Raw genomic sequence first — 19,540 nt, 5'->3', positions numbered from 1 at the left:
GGAATACGGAATGTTTTTATCTTGGGTTTCCATACCTTACATGCTACACACACCATACCTCATGATAAACAGATGGCTGACCAAAGGAAGGAATACGGAATGTTTTTATCTTGGGTTTCCCATCACTACTAACAATATCCTGAAAAGATAAAATTCTATTCATAAACTATTTAAAAACAAAAATGGCAAAAATATGCTTTTAATAAAAAAAAACTAGAGGCCTAAAGAGCCTGTGTTGCTCACCTTGGTCTATGTGCATATTAAACAAAGGACAGATGGATTCATGACAAAATTGTGTTTGGTGATGGTGATGTGTATGTAGAAATTACTTTACTGAACACTCTTGCTGTTAAAAATATATCTATCTATTAAAGTATTATGCACTGACTATGCCTAGTAATTTATGAAAATTGTTAAAATTGATTATAAAGGTCAATAACTCCTAAAGGGGTCAACTGACCATTTTGGTCATAAAATTTATTTGTATATCTTACTTTGCTGAACATTATTGCTGTTTACAGTTTATCTCTATCTATAATAATATTCAAGATAATAACCAAAAACGGCAAAATTTCCTTAAAATTACCAATTATGGGGCAGCAACCAAACAATGGGTTATCAGATTCATCTGAAAATTTCAGGGCAGATAGATTTGACCTGAATAACAATTTTTAATACCCAATGTCAGATTTGCTACAAATGATTTGGTTTCAGAGATATAAGCCAAAATCTACATTTTACCCCAATGTTCTATTTTTAGCCATGGCAGCCATCTTGGTTTGCTGGCCAGGTCATCGGACCCATTTTTTAAACTTGATACCCCAATGATGATTATGGCCAAGTTTGGTTAAATTTGGCCAAGTAGTTTCAGAGGAGAAGATTTTTGTAAAAATTAACAGACAACGACAACGACAATGACGACGGACGGCAAGTAATGAGAAAAGCTCACTTGGCCCTTCGTCAATAACTCCTTAAGGGGTCAATTGACATTTTGGTCATGATGACTCATTTGTAGATCTTACTTTGCTGAACATTATTGCTGTTTACAGTTTATCTCTTTCTATAATAATATTCAAGATAATAACCAAAATCTGCAAACTTTCCTTCAAATTACTTATTTCAGGGCAGCAACCCAACAACAGGTTGTCTGATTTGTTTGAAAATTTCAGGGCAGATAGATCTTGACCTAATAGACAATTTAACTCAGATTTGCTCTAAATGCTTTGGTTACAGAGTTATAAGCCAAAATCTACATTTTACCCCTATGTTCTATTTTTAGCCATGGTGGCCATCTTGGTTGGTTGGCCGGGTCACGCCACACATTTTATAAACTAGATACCCCAATGATGATTGTGGATAAGTTTGGTTAAATTTGGCCAACTAGTTTCAGAGGAGAAGAGTTTTGTAAAAGTTAAGAAATGACAGACGCCAGACACCGGACGCCAAGTGATGAGAAAAGCTCACTTGACCAGACAGTAAATTCAGGTCAGGTGAGCAAAAAAAGCAACTGGGGTTTATTAAATATCAAATACCTAAGAAAAATATAAACATATGTAAACATTTCATACTTTATAAATTCAACTATCATAAAAATAAATAAGCTAAAACAATATTGATCGTAATTTAAAAAACCTCAGTCATATACATAAATATCATCAATATAAAATACAATGTACTTCAAACAAGACATAAAAATAAATTTTATACACATAAAAATAGTACTTATAAAATACCTCAGAAAATATAGAGGCAAATTATACTTGAAAAATAGCTTAGAAATAAAACTAAAACATTTTTAAGTTAGTTATACAAAACTTTAGGATTCTGAGGAAGAAGCAAAGTACAGGGGATGGTAGTGCAGAATTTTAGTATAAATTTAAATTCTTAGAACTTCCAGGCATATAAATGTTGAAAATATGCAGCACAGCCCTCTATTTTGACCTTTGAAAAAAAGTATTGCATATTATGAGCTTGAGTAGATCTTTTCCATTTTAAGATATAATTTTTACAAAACTTCATATTAAAAGTGTTAAGGTTTGAAATTAGCCCTTAAAGCAGTTCCTATGGGAAATTGCATTTTTCCTAATTTACAGAAATGCAACCTATAAATTTTGTTCACAGTGACACCATTGTTTATGTATTGCATGTTTAGCACAAATTGTATGCTGAGGTACTCAGGGAAAAAAAATCCTCATGACTTCTATAAAATTAAGAAAGGAAATGGGGAATGTGTCAAAGCTGCAACAACCCAACCATAGAGCAGACAACAGCGGAAGGCCACCAATGGGTCTTCAATGTAGCGACATGTTTATGAAATCTCAACCCTCCCCCTATACCTCTAGCCAATGTAGAAAAGTAAACGCATAACAATACACACATTAAAATTCTGTTCAAGAGAAGTCTGAGTCCGATGTCAGAAGATTTAACAAAAGAAAATAAATAAATGACAGTAATACATAAATAACAGACTACTAGCAGTGTCTTTCTTAGAATTATGATCACATGCATACTATTTTTCTCTTTACCTAACTCTCTTAAGATTTGTAATTTGATTTCCAATTAAACTAAAACTGGATTCAAACACCCCTTATTCAACCTACTAACCGATATCTTATTTCATAAAAAGTAAAACAAGCCATTTACCCACTGATTTCATCTTCAAAATACAATGAAGCTGTATATTAATTACTGAAAACAATCAATTGTTCAATATCACTCCCAATCTATTTATACACCAAGGTAATCATTACATCTTTATAAGAATAAAACAAAGATTTGTAGAAAGATAACTGTCATATATTGAATTTAATAAATCGTAACAATTGAGTATTAAAATGATGGCACCCTTCAAATTTTTTTGTTTGATGTTGCCATAGATCTGGGCAAAGCCTTGGAGTGTTGGGTAGGTAAAGGAAGGGATTTTATTATGAATAAATTGAAATTAACAATATCACTAATATGGGTTATATATTGCGGATACTTTTCTTGGATATAAATTGAATAATTATATAACTGGTTAAAATTCAATACGATTATTGTTATTCATAAATACTTCATAAATTTCAGTTACATTTTCCTAATCTGCATTAAAAATAACATCACAAAAAGTTTTTACCACATAGAAACCACACTGTCCATGTTCAGAAAAAGACACCCAATCTTCCTTAAAATTAACAACACAAAAACGTTTTATCCAAATAGAAACTGCACCCATAGTCATGTCCATGCTCAGAAAAAGACACCCAATCTTTCTTAAATAACAACAAAAAAGTTTTATTCACATAGAAACCACACTGTCCATGCTCAGAAAAAGACACCACATCTACCTTAAATAACAACAAAAAAAAGTTTTATCAACATAGATTAACCAGACTGTCCATAAACCTTCAACTTGCTTGCATGCATCATGCAAGCTGGTTTTAGACTTTTTCTTTATCATGTTTATTTACCAGACATTTTCAGGTAGGAAAAGCTGTATTTAGTAAGTTTTTTTCTATATCAAACAGACATTTTGTTGCTAAAGAGAGTTGTCTTTCAACTTTTCTTTTTTTTTGACGTCCATTAGTTATATGAGACCGTTCACCACCTGATTCTCCGTTTTTCTCTAGTGATTTATTGTTCCAGTCTACATAATCCTATAAGTCTTAATTACTGTCAGAGAAAGAAGTCTTAATTACTGTCAGAGAAAGAGGACTTTTAATCAATAAACAATGACTGTGTAATTACTGGATCCTCTATAACATCATTAATGATTAAAACACAAGCTGACTGGATCCCTGTCCTCAAACATAAATGATTAAAACTTTCAATTAAAATCATTATTTCCTTTCAACAAAATAATCAATGATTATACCACATCAAGGAGAACAAAACGCTATTTAGTGGACGGTTAAGATGAAAAAAGAGAAAACATCTAACTGAGTTTCTTGAAAAGTTTATTAAAAAAGAAAACATTTAATTGTCAACCTTCAGAAAATTTTCAAAAAAGATCATAATCAGTTAGTAGTTAAAGAATCAGTAAGAAGAGGGTTATTAGATGCACCTAACAAATTAGTGGTACAATAAGTGACCAGCATCAGTTAGTAATGGTCACAGGTTATCAGTAGTTAACAGTTGATAATATAAGTAAGTAGTGGTTAGCAGATACACCTAACAAATCAGTACCTGAGTACAATCAGGTATCATCATCATAAGTTAGCAGTGGTAAATAGTAGTTAGTTGATACACCTAACAAATAAGTGGTACAATGATCAGGTGTCATCATCATGTACATGTATCATCATCAGTTAGCAGGAATTAATAATGGCTAGCAGATACACCTAACAAATCTAAGTGGTACAAATAGGTATCATCATCAATTAGCAGTGGTTAGTAGTAGTTAGTAGTAGTTAGTAGTAGTTAGTAGTAGTTAGTAGTGGTTAGTAGTGGTTAGTAGTGGTTAGTAGTAGTTAGTAGTGGTTAGTAATATTCAGTAGAAGTTAGTAGTGGTTAGCAGTAGTAAGTAGATACATCTAACAAATCAGAGGCACAATGATGGACTATACTCAGTTAGTAGTGGTTATTAGTTGTTAGTATAGTAGTTAATAGTGGATTGTAGTAGTTAGTAGTTGTAAATAGTTGATGTTAACAATTAGAAGTAGTTAGTAGTAATTAGCAGATACATCTAACAAATCAGTGCTACAATCATGTATCATCATCAGTTAGCAGTGGTTAGTAGATAAGTTAAAGTAGTAGTTAGTAGATAAATTTAGCAAATCAGTGGTACAATCACTGACTATAATCAGTGTGTAGTGATTAGAAGTTGTTAGTAGTAGTTGATTAGTAGTGGTTAGTAGTAGTTAGTAGATAACTTAACAAATCAGTGGTAAAATCAGTGAGTAGTAGTGGCTAGTAGTATTTAGTAATAGTAATGGTGAATAGTTGTTAGTAGTAGTAAGCAGATTCATCTTACAATTCAGTGACTATCAGCAGCTAGTAGTGGTTAGTAGAAGTTAGTAGTTGTTGGTAGTTTTCAGTAGTGTTTAGTTATAGTTAGTAGTTGTTAGTAGATACACCTAACAAATCAGTGGTACAACTGCTGATATATAATTATCACTACCTTGTGATTAGTACTAGTTAGTAGTAGTTAGTAGTTGTTAGTAGATACACCTAACAAATCAGTGGTACAACTGCTGATATATAATTATCACTACCTTGTGATTAGTACTAGTTAGTAGTAGTTAGTAGTTGTTAGTAGATACACCTAACAAATCAGTGGTACAACTGCTGATATATAATTATCACTACCTTGTGATTAGTACTAGTTAAGAGTAGTTAGTAGTTGTTAGTAGATAGACCTAAAAAATCAGTGGTACAACTGCTGATATATAATTATCACTACCTTGTGATTAGTACTAGTTAGTAGTAGTTAGTAGTTGTTAGTAGATACACCTAACAAATCAGTGGTTCAACTGCTGATATATAATTATCAATACCTTGTGATTAGTACTAGTTAGTAGTAGTTAGTAGTTGTTAGTAGATACACCTAACAAATCAGTGGTACAACTGCTGATATATAATTAACACTACCTAGCAGATGTCTACTGATTTATCAGATGTTCAATTAATTAACTGGATTTATAATTGGTCTGGCTGGTCTCTGGCCTCTGGCTGAGTCCTTATCTGTTGATGGTTTTATAACTTGATGATGGCAATCTCAAAACATATATTTACTTAATACACCAGTACCTCCATTTTTCTAGACATGTGTGTTTTGGTTTAGACTTTTAATTTCAACTGATTTTAATATATTTAATCATCATCAAAGATTGTCAACAAGTGTTAAGCGATGTAAGGGCTATAGCTGTTTATCATTGTTACCCCAGATCACATTACAGTATAAAGCCAATGCACCATCGCTCACCGTAAATGTATGACAATGAAGACCATCAAAGGGAGTAACTGTTACCTTGACTGTTCCTGCATCAGCCTTCTGAGTTATATTTTCTTAAATACATAACCATCCTGCTAAGCACTTTGACTTACAGGTTTTACTGCATCTAATGCACCCATCAGAAGTCATAAGAGAATCTCTTATTAATATAACTCTCCTGTTGTCCCTTAGTATCGCACTCAATACTTCATAAGGAATATTACCTTAAGTAAACACAACTGATTGTCACCTGATTGTCAGGTACTGTTTGTCAGGCACTGATTGTACAGGGAATTAATTCCAGTCTAATGTGTCAGTATTTATCATGATTAGTTATTGTCAATAGAAGGTGATATTGTCATTATAGAGAATTACAGGACAGGTGCTTCTTCTATTATCACATTGGCTTATTAAGGTAACATGAAGGGCAATTAACATCAATTACATGTAGGGTAAAGATACAGAGGTACAGTAGAGGGAAAATAAAATCTGTTGTTATTAGAGGTACAGTAGGGGAGAAAGTAATATCTGTTGTTATAAGAGGTGCAGATGGGGAGAAAATAAAATATGCTGCTATATATAGTAGGGAATAAAATATGTTGTTATAAGAGGTATAGAAGGGGAGAAAATAAAATTAGAAGAGGAGTAGAAGGGGAAAAAATGATATCTGTTGTTTTTAAAGGTACAAAAGGGGAACAACAAATGTTTGTAATGTTGTAAAGGTACTGTGGATTCTTTATTATTCGTTGGATACCAATTTTCATTGATTTCGTGGGTACAGGTAAACCACGAAATTAAATGTTCAAAGAATTACTAATTTCCCATAGGGTTGTACACAAACTTTGTCAAAACCACGAAATTAAATATCCACGAACATGCAAGTTTTCCTTAATTCACGAAAATTGGTACCACGAAAATAAATGAATCCACAGTACTACAGAAAGGGACAAATAAATATCTGTTGTCAGAGAAAGAAAACTAAAACAAAATTAAAGTGTTATGAGAAGATAACTCAGGATTTCTTTTTTTACTAGGTTCAAACAAGTAGTTTACATTATATATACTATGTAAAATGATGCATGAAATTATTTAACAGCTGTTTGAAAATTTCAAATTTGCACCCTTTATGCAAAAAAGTCAATCTAAAGTCATTTTTGGCGATAAAAATATAAAATAAGTTCTAAATCTAGAACGTTATGATGTTTGCCAATAAAAGACTAGTGAAAAAACACACTTAAAAAAGCCAGGGTCAAACAATCAATAACACATCAATACCATTGCCTTTCTCATCTTAATTATTTATAATGGATAGTCTTTGTTCTTAATGAAAATTACACAAAAAATACATGGCAAAAATTGGATGTAATTTTCATCAACCTAATTTGTCTGAAGCCTTATATTGATCTGCACATCTTCTTTAAAAACAAATGAACAATACATGAGTGACTTAATTAGAAAATTGAATTATTGTACAACAATAGTATTAGGACCAATAATGCAGCAATAGGTTGTAAGTGCAGCATTATAAACCAGTAAAAAGATACAACTAATCAAATGAATGGAAACAAATATCATTAAAGTACCAGTACAAATAAACTCACAAATCTACTGCAGTCGTAGAATTATTTAATCATTATTTTAAAGTGATACAAATTAACATTATTTTAAGTGATAATAATTAAAATTATTTTGATCAATATTTAACATCATTTTCAGGCAGAAATGTAGAAACCTGACGTATCCTTAAACAAAACAAAATCTAATTCTGAACTTAAATCAATCATCACCAATTCATTCACCAAGCCCCTGAAAACTATTACAACAAAAATTGGAAAAAAAAATCTACCATGACTATTACAATGTATCATGTTTATATTAAGTTTTTTATTAAATGAATATTTAACTTAAGTAAGTTAGACTTTGTTTTGGAAACAATTGAGTGCAGATTAACTTTCTAAATTATAAAGGTAATTAAGGTAAATGAACACAGACAATATATTTATATCGATAAATCGATTAATAATTAATTATTGAAGATGAGTTATCTCCCATGTTAAATAGTTTTGCAGTGCATTCTTTAAAATTTACTTTAAACAAAAATCCATCAAAACTTGCATAGATATAAATTGATCCATTTTTTTTACCCTAAAAGGACAGCATCCAACATTGGTTCCAAGTAAATTAGTAAAATGAATCTGGAGTATAAGACATTAATTTAGTTATAGCGTGCATAATTCAATGGTATCATTGTTTCTGTGTTGCCAGGAATTTCCTTTTAATTCACCATTAAATTGAAAGTAATCAGGTGAAAAAAGCACTTTAATCACTTCCAATGAAACCTCCTGGAACCATTTTCTCAATTACTGTAAAGCTAGAACGTCTTTTAATCTATCAAATTAACATTTTATTTCTGTATTATACTAATTTGCTTTTATTCCATGTCATTTTTTCACTTTAATTAATTTCCTTAATTTCAATTAAAAGTAACAGAAATTCTTTACAGTAGATTGCTCACAACTTTTTACTTGAGTAAATTAAAGTGATTTTTCAATTTTCTGGACAAATCAAAGTGATTCACTTACAATCATTGAAACTGTTTCAATAAAAGTCTCTTAAGTGTCTGTTGTCCTCACAATAGATACAAAGTCTCTTAAGTGTCTGTTGTCCTTACAATAGATACATAACATAAGAACAGACCCTTTTAGAGAAGTTTTTTTTTTATTCATGAAGGTCTTGATGACCCCTTTACATCAAGTTATATAACATTATACATATGCAAGTCATAGAATCCCATTCTCAGTGGTGGATCCAGAGGGAGGGTTCTGGGGTTACACCTTTTTTTGAGACAATAAAATTGAGAAAGGAAATGGGGAATGTGTCAAAGCGACAACAACCCGACCATAAAGCAGACAACAGCCAAAGGCCACAATGGGTCTTCAATGTAGGGAGTCGATGCTTTTTAATGGGGATCGACATATGGTCAGAAACCCCATTTAAATATGGCTGGATCTGCCCCTGTTCTAATATTTAATACAAATACATGATGTACCAGTATGCAGTTTTTACTGAAAATGCAATAATTAGTCTCTTGTTTTTTTACAATTAGTGGACCATATATAAAACAGCAAATTGTCAAAAAATATGAGTAAGACCAAAGGAAAAAGGCTTCCACAGCTAAAACTCTCTTTGTGGATATTTGTGCATTTCCAAGTGGGTGACTGAACTGTGGATATTTCTGCATTTGTGTGACATTCCTCTGACGTTTTGATTTTCCAATCTTACACAACACGTACCACCCAGCTAACAGCATTAAATATTTATTGTCTTGACGTATCGCTACCATTGTGTTACGATCGTTACAAATTAAAAATTAATTGAAATATCAACTTCCACGATAGTTCCGTTTTATTACTAACTAAAACTAATCTCTTGATGGATAAATTATTTATTTTATTTTGACCTCAAAGACTTTTCCAGGAAGATGACTGACGGAGTCAATTAGTGATAGCAACTTTATTCTCTGTACAGCAATCTAATCAAATATCAATTTTATAACTTTTGGCATTCACATGTGAAATTTTATATATAATTTTTTTTTTCTTGAAGGCTCTCTTGAGAATTTAAATAAGAAACTGATACTTTATGATAGTATGATACTAAACCCCTAACGGGAGGGATTGTACCTGATATTCATATGATGAAGACATAATCTTTCAATCAGTTTAATTGAGGTCTGGAGCTGGCATGTCAGTTAACTGCTAGTAGTCTGTTGTTATTTATGTATTATTGTCATTTTATTTATTTTCTTTTGTTACATCTTTTGACATCAGACTCGGACTTCTCTTGAACTGAATTTTAATGTGCGTATTGTTATTCTTTTACTTTTCTACATTGGCTAGAGGTATAGGGGGAGGGTTGAGATCTCATAAACATGTTTAACCCCGCCGCAATTTTGCGCCTGTCCCAAGTCAGGAGCCTCTGGCCTTTGTTAGTCTTGTATGATTTTAAATTTTGGTTTCTTGTGTATAATTCGGAGTTTAGTATGGCGTCCATTGTCACTGTACTATTATGCATATTTTAGGGGCCGGCTGAGGGACACCTACGGGTGCGGGAATTCTCGCTGCATTGAAGGCCCATTGGTTGCCTTCGGCTGTTGTTTGCTCTATGGTCGGGTGGTTGTCGCTTTGACATATTCACCATTTCCTTTCTCAATTTTATTTATGCAAATTTATTTAAGTTCAATATTTTTTCTAGACTTTAGTTGAGGAAGAACTTTTTTCTTAAAGGGGTGCATGTCAGGGATATAATCTTCAAACCACAAGACTGAACTGGTACAAAAATTTCAAAGAATTAGTATTTAAGCAGGAGATTTGGGACAAACATTAATTGAGATTCTTTACTAATTATCGATGCCCTCTTAAATATTATAAAACTACATGTATGTGAATAAGTTCTACCATTTCAGAGTTTGACTATTAGAGCTGTTGGCTCCTCAAAGGGAATCTTAAATAATCAACATCTCATTACTTATAGCATTAACCTTTGACCTGGAGCTATTGGCTCTTCATAGGAATCTAACAATCACCAATAAAACAATTACACTAAAAACTCTCAAATGACAGTTGCTAATGGAAATGGGTAAATACTGAGACAGTCATGTGATTACTCAGAAGGGAATGCTCTCTTAAGTACCAGTAAACATAAGGTACCAGTCTATTTACCAGTGAATTGATATTGACTGTTTACCTAACCATGTTAAATGTTTAACTTGTCACACCATCTGATTCAATCATTGCTCAGAACTGAATCCTTAGAGAGTTATCTAACTTGCTGTTGTTATTTATTGGTAAAATGAGAAGACATTTTCACGCTGTTGTTATTTATATATAATTATTAGAAATCTGAGATGACATTTTCACACAGCGACACAAAGTGAGATAGCTAACAAATCAAGTAAACAAGTTATTTTTATACACAGTGGTAATATGGAAACATAGCAAAATGTTGTAACATTTGACTTAAAAATCAATCTTCCTGCTCAGTAAAAATACTGAACATTTTGTTTTACTCCGTAACATGCACACCCTTTAATAATGACACATGCCAAAATGTGACAGGGTTATAAGATCTTATAATGGCAATAAATTAAACTTACATTTTTTATATGAATTGAACAGTATTTTTCTCAATATTGAAAAAAATTAAAATCACATTTAAGTCTTAAATAACAAAATAAAATATAAATGCATGTAATATTTTCTGAATTTACAGTAAACCTAAACCCATAGTATACTATAACAGAATAATGAAGTAGAACACAAATTAAGAGCCTTATAAAAGTTTGACAAAATGAATATCTTATAATTAACAATAATAATATATGTATTAGTAGATGCAATAAAGCTGTTGAAACTCAAGTTTACATTGTTAAAATATATTCATATCTTCATAAAAAATCTAAATAAAAGAATGAAAACTGGTTTCTTTCTGGTTGATTGTCTTCATTTTTAACTTATATATATCTGTCTTATTGACTTTTACAGATAGATATAAAGGAGATGTGTATATATACAGACTGTTTCATCCCTATGAATATGTGTATATATACAGACTGTTTCATCCCTATGAATATGTGTATATATACAGACTGTTTCATCACTATGATCAATGCATACAATTAGTTCATATAATATTTATGAACCAATGAAAAGTAGGATAAACATTATGAATAAACTATAGAAAGAATTTAAACACTATAATAAGTCAGTTTATATAAAGCTATGCTTCCAGATATTAATGATATGAAGTTTTTATAGATAATTCCATGTAGAAGACTTTTACCAAATACATTGGAACATATTTGTATGTCTATATACAATGTATTAAATTTTCAGAATACATTAAGCATTTAAACAATTCAAAGACAATTTGGAAAAAAATACAAAGAAATTTACCATATTTTCAATTTCTATTCTATATTAATTGTACTGTTTTATTTTTCAATTCATTAACTTATCTACTTTTTAGAAAACTTTAGAAAACCCCCTAGAATTCTTATACAAAATATTAAAACATTAAATACGTTAATATTGTAATAAATTCCTACCTGCTTCAAAGTCAGATCATCTCTTCCAGAACGTCAATAAATTCATTAGTGTTTGAAACAGTCAAAGTTACAAGGCATCTTTCCGGCATCTGACTCAACAAACCCAATACTACATATATATCTCCAAAGTGGGAGGTGACACCAGGTGTCTCTGTAATTCCCATGGTAACCATTACAGGAATATCATGTACAATCATGTTAGAGGAAAATCCAAGTTTTGTTCAGAAAATACCTTTATAATTAGGACTAGATTATATGGTGGTAATATGAGGCTTTGGTCTACCATTAGATGATTGGGAAATTATCTCGTCACAAGGTGTGGCATTGTTTCAGGTAGAGGTCTCGTAGTTAGGTGTGGTTTTACCAGGGATCAGAGATCAAAAGGCATTGTCTGAAATCAGGTAGAGGTCTAGTAGTTAGGTGTGTTTTTTACCAGGGATCACTGTTAGTTAATGGTGTCCCATTCTCAGGAATAAATTAATGAATATTATAATTGATCATCTCGACTTGTATTCTAATTTTCATTTTTTTCATCTGTTAAATTTATCTTGCATCATACTGTGATACAAAGAAACACCAGAGCATAAGATATATATAATGTATTCAAACTTGTTAAAGCAAACCAACTGGTAACCTAGCCACTTTACCCCCCCCCCAAAAAAAAAAAAGAAAAGAAAAATAGGTGTACCGTGTGGTCAAAGACAAGAGAACATGTTTACACCTGAGTTTTACACCTGAGAATTTAAGAAGCCAGATGGAACTAGACAACTATCACTTAACTTCCACTTAGTTATAGATTAAATTACCCTGTAAATAATAAATCATCAATAGCCAGCAGGCAAAATAAACACCAAGAGATTTGAACAATACATGAAAAGATTCCCTCAATTCCCTGATGGAAAATTCAAAATTCACCATTTTTATCATAATTCTGATGGTTTTTATAAACTCCATATACAAAACAAGTATCCTAGCAATCCTCCCCCCTCCCCCTCAAAAAAAAGAAAAGAAAAATTTATATAAATTCTGAAGAATTTTGTAAATACAATACAATTATAGGGCTTAATGATTTAGTGGACCTGATGAAATTATATCTACTGAGGGTTTAGTCTGAAGTCAAATATATTCACAAGGTCTATTTAAACAACATGTATTGACTTATAAATATGAAAATGTAGGCTAACAATTGCTGTATCATTTAAATAAAATTTAGAATGGAAATGGGGAATGTGCCAAAGAGACAACAACCCGACCATTGAGCAGACAACAGCAGAAGGTCACCAACAGGTCTTCAACGCAACGAGAAATTCCCGAACCCGGAGGTGTCCTTCAGCTGACTCCTAAACAAATATATACTGGTTCAGTGATAATGAACGCCATACTTAACTCCAAATTGTACACAAGAAACTAAAAGTTAAAATAATACAAGACTAACAAAGGACAGAGGCTCTAGTGACTTGGGACAGGCGCAAAAATGCGGCGGTGTTAAACATGTTTGTGAGATCTCAACCTTCCCCTGTACCTCTAGCCAATGCAGAAAAGTAAACGAAAGCTGTTTAAAAATGATAATTTATAATAAAATTCTTGGGCAGTTTTCTACTGTTGTCTCACTGACACGTTCGTCTCACTGACACGTTTGTCTCACTGACACGTTTGTCTCACTGACACATGCGTCTCACTGACACGTTCCTTGTTTCCAATCAATGATTTCATTTATTTCAGACTATTTTTATTCCCTTTTGCTGTTACATGTTATCATTGAATAACAGAGACCATAAGCCACTATTTCATGCTGATTTTTTTTTAGTTTAAGAATAAATATAATGCATTGTCAATTTATGGTCCAAGTATTAGTGCTTATTTTGTGTGGGTGCTTTAAAACTCTGACCAAAGACAACTCTGATGGAGACATTTTACTCAGACCACTTTCAAAGACATATGGGATCACTTAAAATGACAAATCAAACTAGTTTCAAAGACTAGTTGGAAGTACTCAGAACTAACAAGAAAGACTACTTAGACTAGTTTGAAAGACAACTTGTACTTAAAATATTCCCATGAGGAAGCTGTGTGTCAGCATGGTCAGTGTAAGATCATCCCGACGGCCGGATGCCAGAGGTTGATTCTAATACACAGACACACCAAGTCTGAATGGGATAACTATTTAACATCCCAGTTTTCTACATTAGTTAAAGAAACATTCACACTTTGTAATATCTAGTTTAGAATGCCTGACAATCCTTGTTGTATACCATTCACACTTTGTAATATCTAGTTTATAATGCCTCAGAATCTTTGTTGTATACTTTATATTTTGTATCCAGTTGTGTAAGAGTTTGAGTTGTGGCTTGATATGCTAAAGGACTTGAGTTCCAATCTCAGTCAGACACTGGATTTAAGGACTTGAGTTCCAATCTCAGTCAGACATTGGATTTAAGGACTTGAGTTCCAATCTCAGTCAGACACTGGATTTAAGGACTTGAGTTCCAATCTCAGTCAGACACTGGATTTAAGGACTTGAGTTCCAATCTCAGTCAGACACTGGATTTAAGGACTTGAGTTCCAATCTCAGTCAGACACTGGATTTAAGGACTTGAGTTCCAATCTCAGTCAGACACTGGATTAAAGGACTTGAGTTCCAATCTCAGTCAGACACTGGATTTAAGGACTTGAGTTCCAATCTCAGTCAGACACTGGATTTAAGGACTTGAGTTCCAATCTCAGTCAGACACTGGATTTAAGGACTTGAGTTCCAATCTCAGTCAGACACTGGATTTAAGGACTTGAGTTCCAATCTCAGTCAGACACTGGATTTGGAGTCAGACACTGGATTTAAGGACTTGAGTTCCAATTTCAGTCAGACACTGGATTTAAGGACTTGAGTTCCAATCTCAGTCAGACACTGGATTTAAGGACTTGAGTTCCAATCTCAGTCAGACACTGGATTTAAGGACTTGGAGTTCCAATCTCAGTCAGACACTGGATTTAAGGACTTGAGTTCCAATCTCAGTCAGACACTGGATTTAAGGACTTGAGTTCCAATCTCAGTCAGACATTGGATTTAAGGACTTGAGTTCCAATCTCAGTCAGACACTGGATTTAAGGACTTGAGTTCCAATCTCAGTCAGACACTGGATTTAAGGACTTGAGTTCCAATCTCATTCAGACACTGGATTTTTTCTACATAATTTTTTATAGTTAGTCTCTTCCCTACAAAAAATTTTTATTGAGGCTTAAGCATTCCCACCAAAATGTTACAAAACAAAGGAAACTGAAGCTAGGGTGATCTGGTAGGGATGATCTAGGTCAGATCACCTCTGGTAGAACAAAAAAGCTGAACTTATGAAAGCAACACAGAAAAGTTAGAAATACTACAAGGATTATTTATAATCATTTAGTAGGCTGATAATATCTGTTTTATATTCTAATTGCATGTAAAAATATTTGTTGTTTTATTTATTGAATGTAGGATGCATTTGTTAATGGGACTGAGTCAAGTAAATAACGTTGGTCTGATGCCCATTCAGATCACTAGCCTATTTTCCTGTTGAAACCCCCTGTATACTTGAAGCTTATAACACCAGACTGGTTCCCAGTCATATCCCAAGTTTACTTCAAGCCAATAACACCGGACTGGTTCCTAGTCAGAACCTTACCCTTAGCTCCTTGTCAGAACCCCCTGTTTACTCTCAGCCAATAACACCTGTCTCTGTAAGATGAAAATCAATGGCTGCTCTTTTCATTTTTGTCCGTTATTTCTGATAGGTTTAATTAGTCCTGTCAATTCTATTGTAATATAAGACTGAAATAACAGATTAATATAAGGACAAAATTACAGTAGCATCTCTATTTTCCAATTAGACCCAGCTTGTTGTTGGAGCAGAGTTATAGGTAATTACAGATCTCAATAACACAATACAGCATTGTACAGTACAGATCAGGAAATATTACTTTCTCAATATCACAATGAATAAAGTGGAAATTAAATATATACAATCACCTTTTCAATAACTAAAATATATCTGCCTTTTATTTAGAACTATATTATTTCTAGATTGACAATTTGGTTCCTTGTTAAGATCTTTATACAATATGTAAGGATGTCTGCATGCCATCCTATGAAAATCAAACAAAAAGGTGGAATATGTCTGCATGCCATCCTATGAAAATCAGACAAAAAGGTGGAATATGTCTGCATGTCATCCTATGAAAATCAGACAAAAAAGGTGGAATATGTCTGCATGCCATCCTATGAAAATCAGACAAAAAGGTGGAATATGTCTGCATGCCATCCTATGAAAATCAGACAAAAAGGTGGAATATGTCTGCATGCCATCCTATGAAAATCAGACAAAAAGGTGGAATATGTCTGCATGCCATCCTATGAAAATCAGACAAAAAGGTGGAATATGTCTGCATGCCATCCTATGAAAATCAGACAACTAAGACCTGGTCAGGTTCTCCGAAACTATCCAAAAACATAACCCTAATTTAATCCCTATTAATGATATATTCAAACCATTACTTTACTATAATTGTAACCATCTTATTTAGGAATGTTTAGTAAAACTTACAACCTTAACTGTAACACTACAAGTTCTGCTGACATATGCTGTTAGTATTTGTTCTAGATCTAATGGTATCATGATCTGAATCCTAGAGGATCAATTTATGATAAGTTTGTCATGGTGGTAAAGTAAATTCTGTATCTGGTTTCAACAGAAGAAGTATAGTCTTAACTGAAATAATTCTGTGCCCTCTAGCCTATCCAGGTTAATGTAGCAATCAGAGATTAGACGGAGATCAGCGGAATATAACGACTGACATAATTCGGTTTAGTATAGTCTGTGAGAATCAGATCCAAACTTTACTTAATCACAACTACAAAAATTTCATTAACTGCTCCTCCGTATTCTGATCTGATCACTGATTTGGATCAGGATAACCAGTGTGACAATCACAACAATTATATAACTATTTTCACTGATAAAATTCTTTAGCCACATCTTTTTTAATTTCTATGTCTTCATTTCAAGGTTTTATTTTTGAACATTTTTACAAAATACAAAAAACTTACACATGACAATATAAAAAGAATTATTATTTAGAACTAAGTTGACTAAAGCTTTATTGCGTCTCATATATTAGACCAACATTATTTCTGATCCACCACGATTTATAATGCAACATCTCCATTTAACTTCTTCTTACAATTAATAAAGAAGCTATAACTGTTATAAATGTCTTTGATTTAATGCATGATAGTTTAACATGCAACACATCAGAATAATAATTATAAAATCTCATTAAAACTCCCACCTACATCAGAGAAAAGTCAAATACTATTTACTTCTATAAACACCATACATAATATGTTAAAGCCATGACATTGAATGACTATCTCTAGTCAAAGTTTTTTTACAATAACACAGCTTGAGACAGAAGTTGTAAAACAGTAAACAAATATTCTAAATTACAAGTTTAATTATAGAAATGTTTAATATAAATAACTTACCAAAAAAAGGAAAAAGTGTAATACAATATATATGACCTCAGTACATCTTGAAAAACAAAACAGAAATCTAAACAAATAGACTTCATAATGTGCTAAAATTATACTACTTAAGATCACTATATAATGCTAAAAAGATATCTAAAGAAAAAAGACTTTTAAAAAAACTGACTTCATATATGCTAAAATAATTTAAATATAAAAAAAAAATGTGGTATGATTGCCAATGAGACAACTCTCCACAAGAGACCAAAATGACACAGAAATTAACATCTATAGGTCACTGTACAGTCTTCAACAATGAGCAAAGCCCATACCGCAGTCAGCTATAAAAGGCCCCGGAATGACAATGTAACAATTCAAATGAGAAAACTAAGGACCAAATTTACTATAGACCTCTATTTATTCATCTAACCAACTTCTGTCCTAATGCCCTTCCTGATTAGAACTCTTATAATCTTTCAGAAAACTTGGAAGTTGGTTGCATGCTTATTTACCTCTTATTATGAAGGATAACATTGAGAATGGAAAAGGTAAATATGTCAAAGAGACAACAACCAAACCAAAGGCAACCAATAGGTCTAAAATATATGGGAAAATCTGCACCCCGAGGAAGTCCTCAGCTGGTTTAATCAGTGAAATTAAGTCAGTTTAGTTGGAAGTTGGTTGAAAAATTATAATATTTCTTATCATGCAGGATGTTTGGTTGGAAGTTGGTTGAAGGATTACATTATCTCTTATTAGGATGAATGTCTGGTTGGAAGTTGGTTGAAGGATTATATTATCTCTCATCAGGATGAATGTCTGGTTGGAAGTTGGTTGAAGGATTATATTATCTCTCATCAGGATGAATGTCTGGTTGGAAGTTGGTTGAAGGATTACATTATCTCTTATCAGGATGAATGTCTGGTTGGAAGTTGGTTGAAGGATTACATTATCTCTTATAAGGATGAATGTCTGGTTGGAAGTTGGTTGAAGGATTATATTATCTCTCATCAGGAAGGATGTTTGGTTGGAAGTTGGTTGAAGGATTACATTATCACTTATAAAGATGGATGTTTGGTTGGAAGTTGGTTGAAGGATTATATTATCTCTTATCAGGATGGATGTTTGGTTGGAAGTTAGTTGAAGGATTATATCATCTCTTATCAGGATGGAAGTTTGGTTGGAAATTGGTTGAAAAACTATACTATCTCTCATCAGGCAGGATGTTTGGTTGGTAGTTGGTTTAAAAGAATGTCTTATCATTAAAAATATTTGATTGGAAGTTGGATGAAGGATGATATATTGTTCTTGTTCTAAAATTATTGAAAATAAATGTGATGAGAAGGTTTGTAAGGAGTAGAGATCACTTCAGATTCTGAACTTCCAAAAAAGTTACTATAAATATATCTCTCAATGGATTTATAACCTTTATATAAATGACCTAACATCTGACCAATCAGAGTTAAAACCTCTGTTGGAAAATTCCTGAAGACTGCCATAAAATATTTCCTCTTTTTAATTTCTAAAATAACTCAGAATTATAACGAAGCAAACTAAATTATAATCAATTTATTCAGTTCATATTTCAGCAGTTTCCTAAAGTAATAAATCTCATACTACAGAAAGCTTTATAGATATGATGCAGAAAATGAAAGCGTTAAACTTTCAAATGACTTTGATCTTCTTGATTTATGACAGGCTTCAAATTTAATGTACTTTTATGTAATATCTGACACGTGGTTATTAAACTGCATCAAACTGGATTACAAAGACTGAACACAATGGACTGCGATGAAAAAGTAAAATAGCCAAACAATACATGATACAGATTAACAAATGAACAGAAGGTAATGTCCCTGTGTTTCACATCTCATATCTGTCCAAGAACAGAAGGTAATGTCCCTGTGTTTCACATCTCATATCTGTCCAAGAACAGAAGGTAATGTCCCTGTGTTTCACATCTCATGTCTGTCCAAGAACAGAAGGTAATGTCCCTGTGTTTCACATCTCATATCTGTCCAAGAAC

The 19,540-nt window shown here is 32.4% G+C and overlaps 1 protein-coding gene across 2 annotated transcripts in view; it reads right to left on the bottom strand.

Annotated features, from left to right (window-relative positions):
* Positions 1–19,540, bottom strand: part of LOC143059532 (hyccin-like) — an 80,001-nt gene that overhangs the window by 11,822 nt on the left and 48,639 nt on the right. For both annotated transcript variants that reach the window (XM_076233045.1, XM_076233046.1), the window contains one exon: positions 59–139. In XM_076233045.1, coding sequence (XP_076089160.1) covers positions 59–139 — 81 coding nt within the window. The remainder of the gene's footprint in view (positions 1–58; positions 140–19,540) is intronic.

The sequence above is a fragment of the Mytilus galloprovincialis genome, chromosome 14, assembly GCF_965363235.1.
Source record: "Mytilus galloprovincialis chromosome 14, xbMytGall1.hap1.1, whole genome shotgun sequence".
NCBI classification, from domain to species: domain Eukaryota; kingdom Metazoa; phylum Mollusca; class Bivalvia; order Mytilida; family Mytilidae; genus Mytilus; species Mytilus galloprovincialis.
Note: the sequence above shows the minus strand (reverse complement) of the source record. Positions and strands in the feature narration are given on the sequence as shown.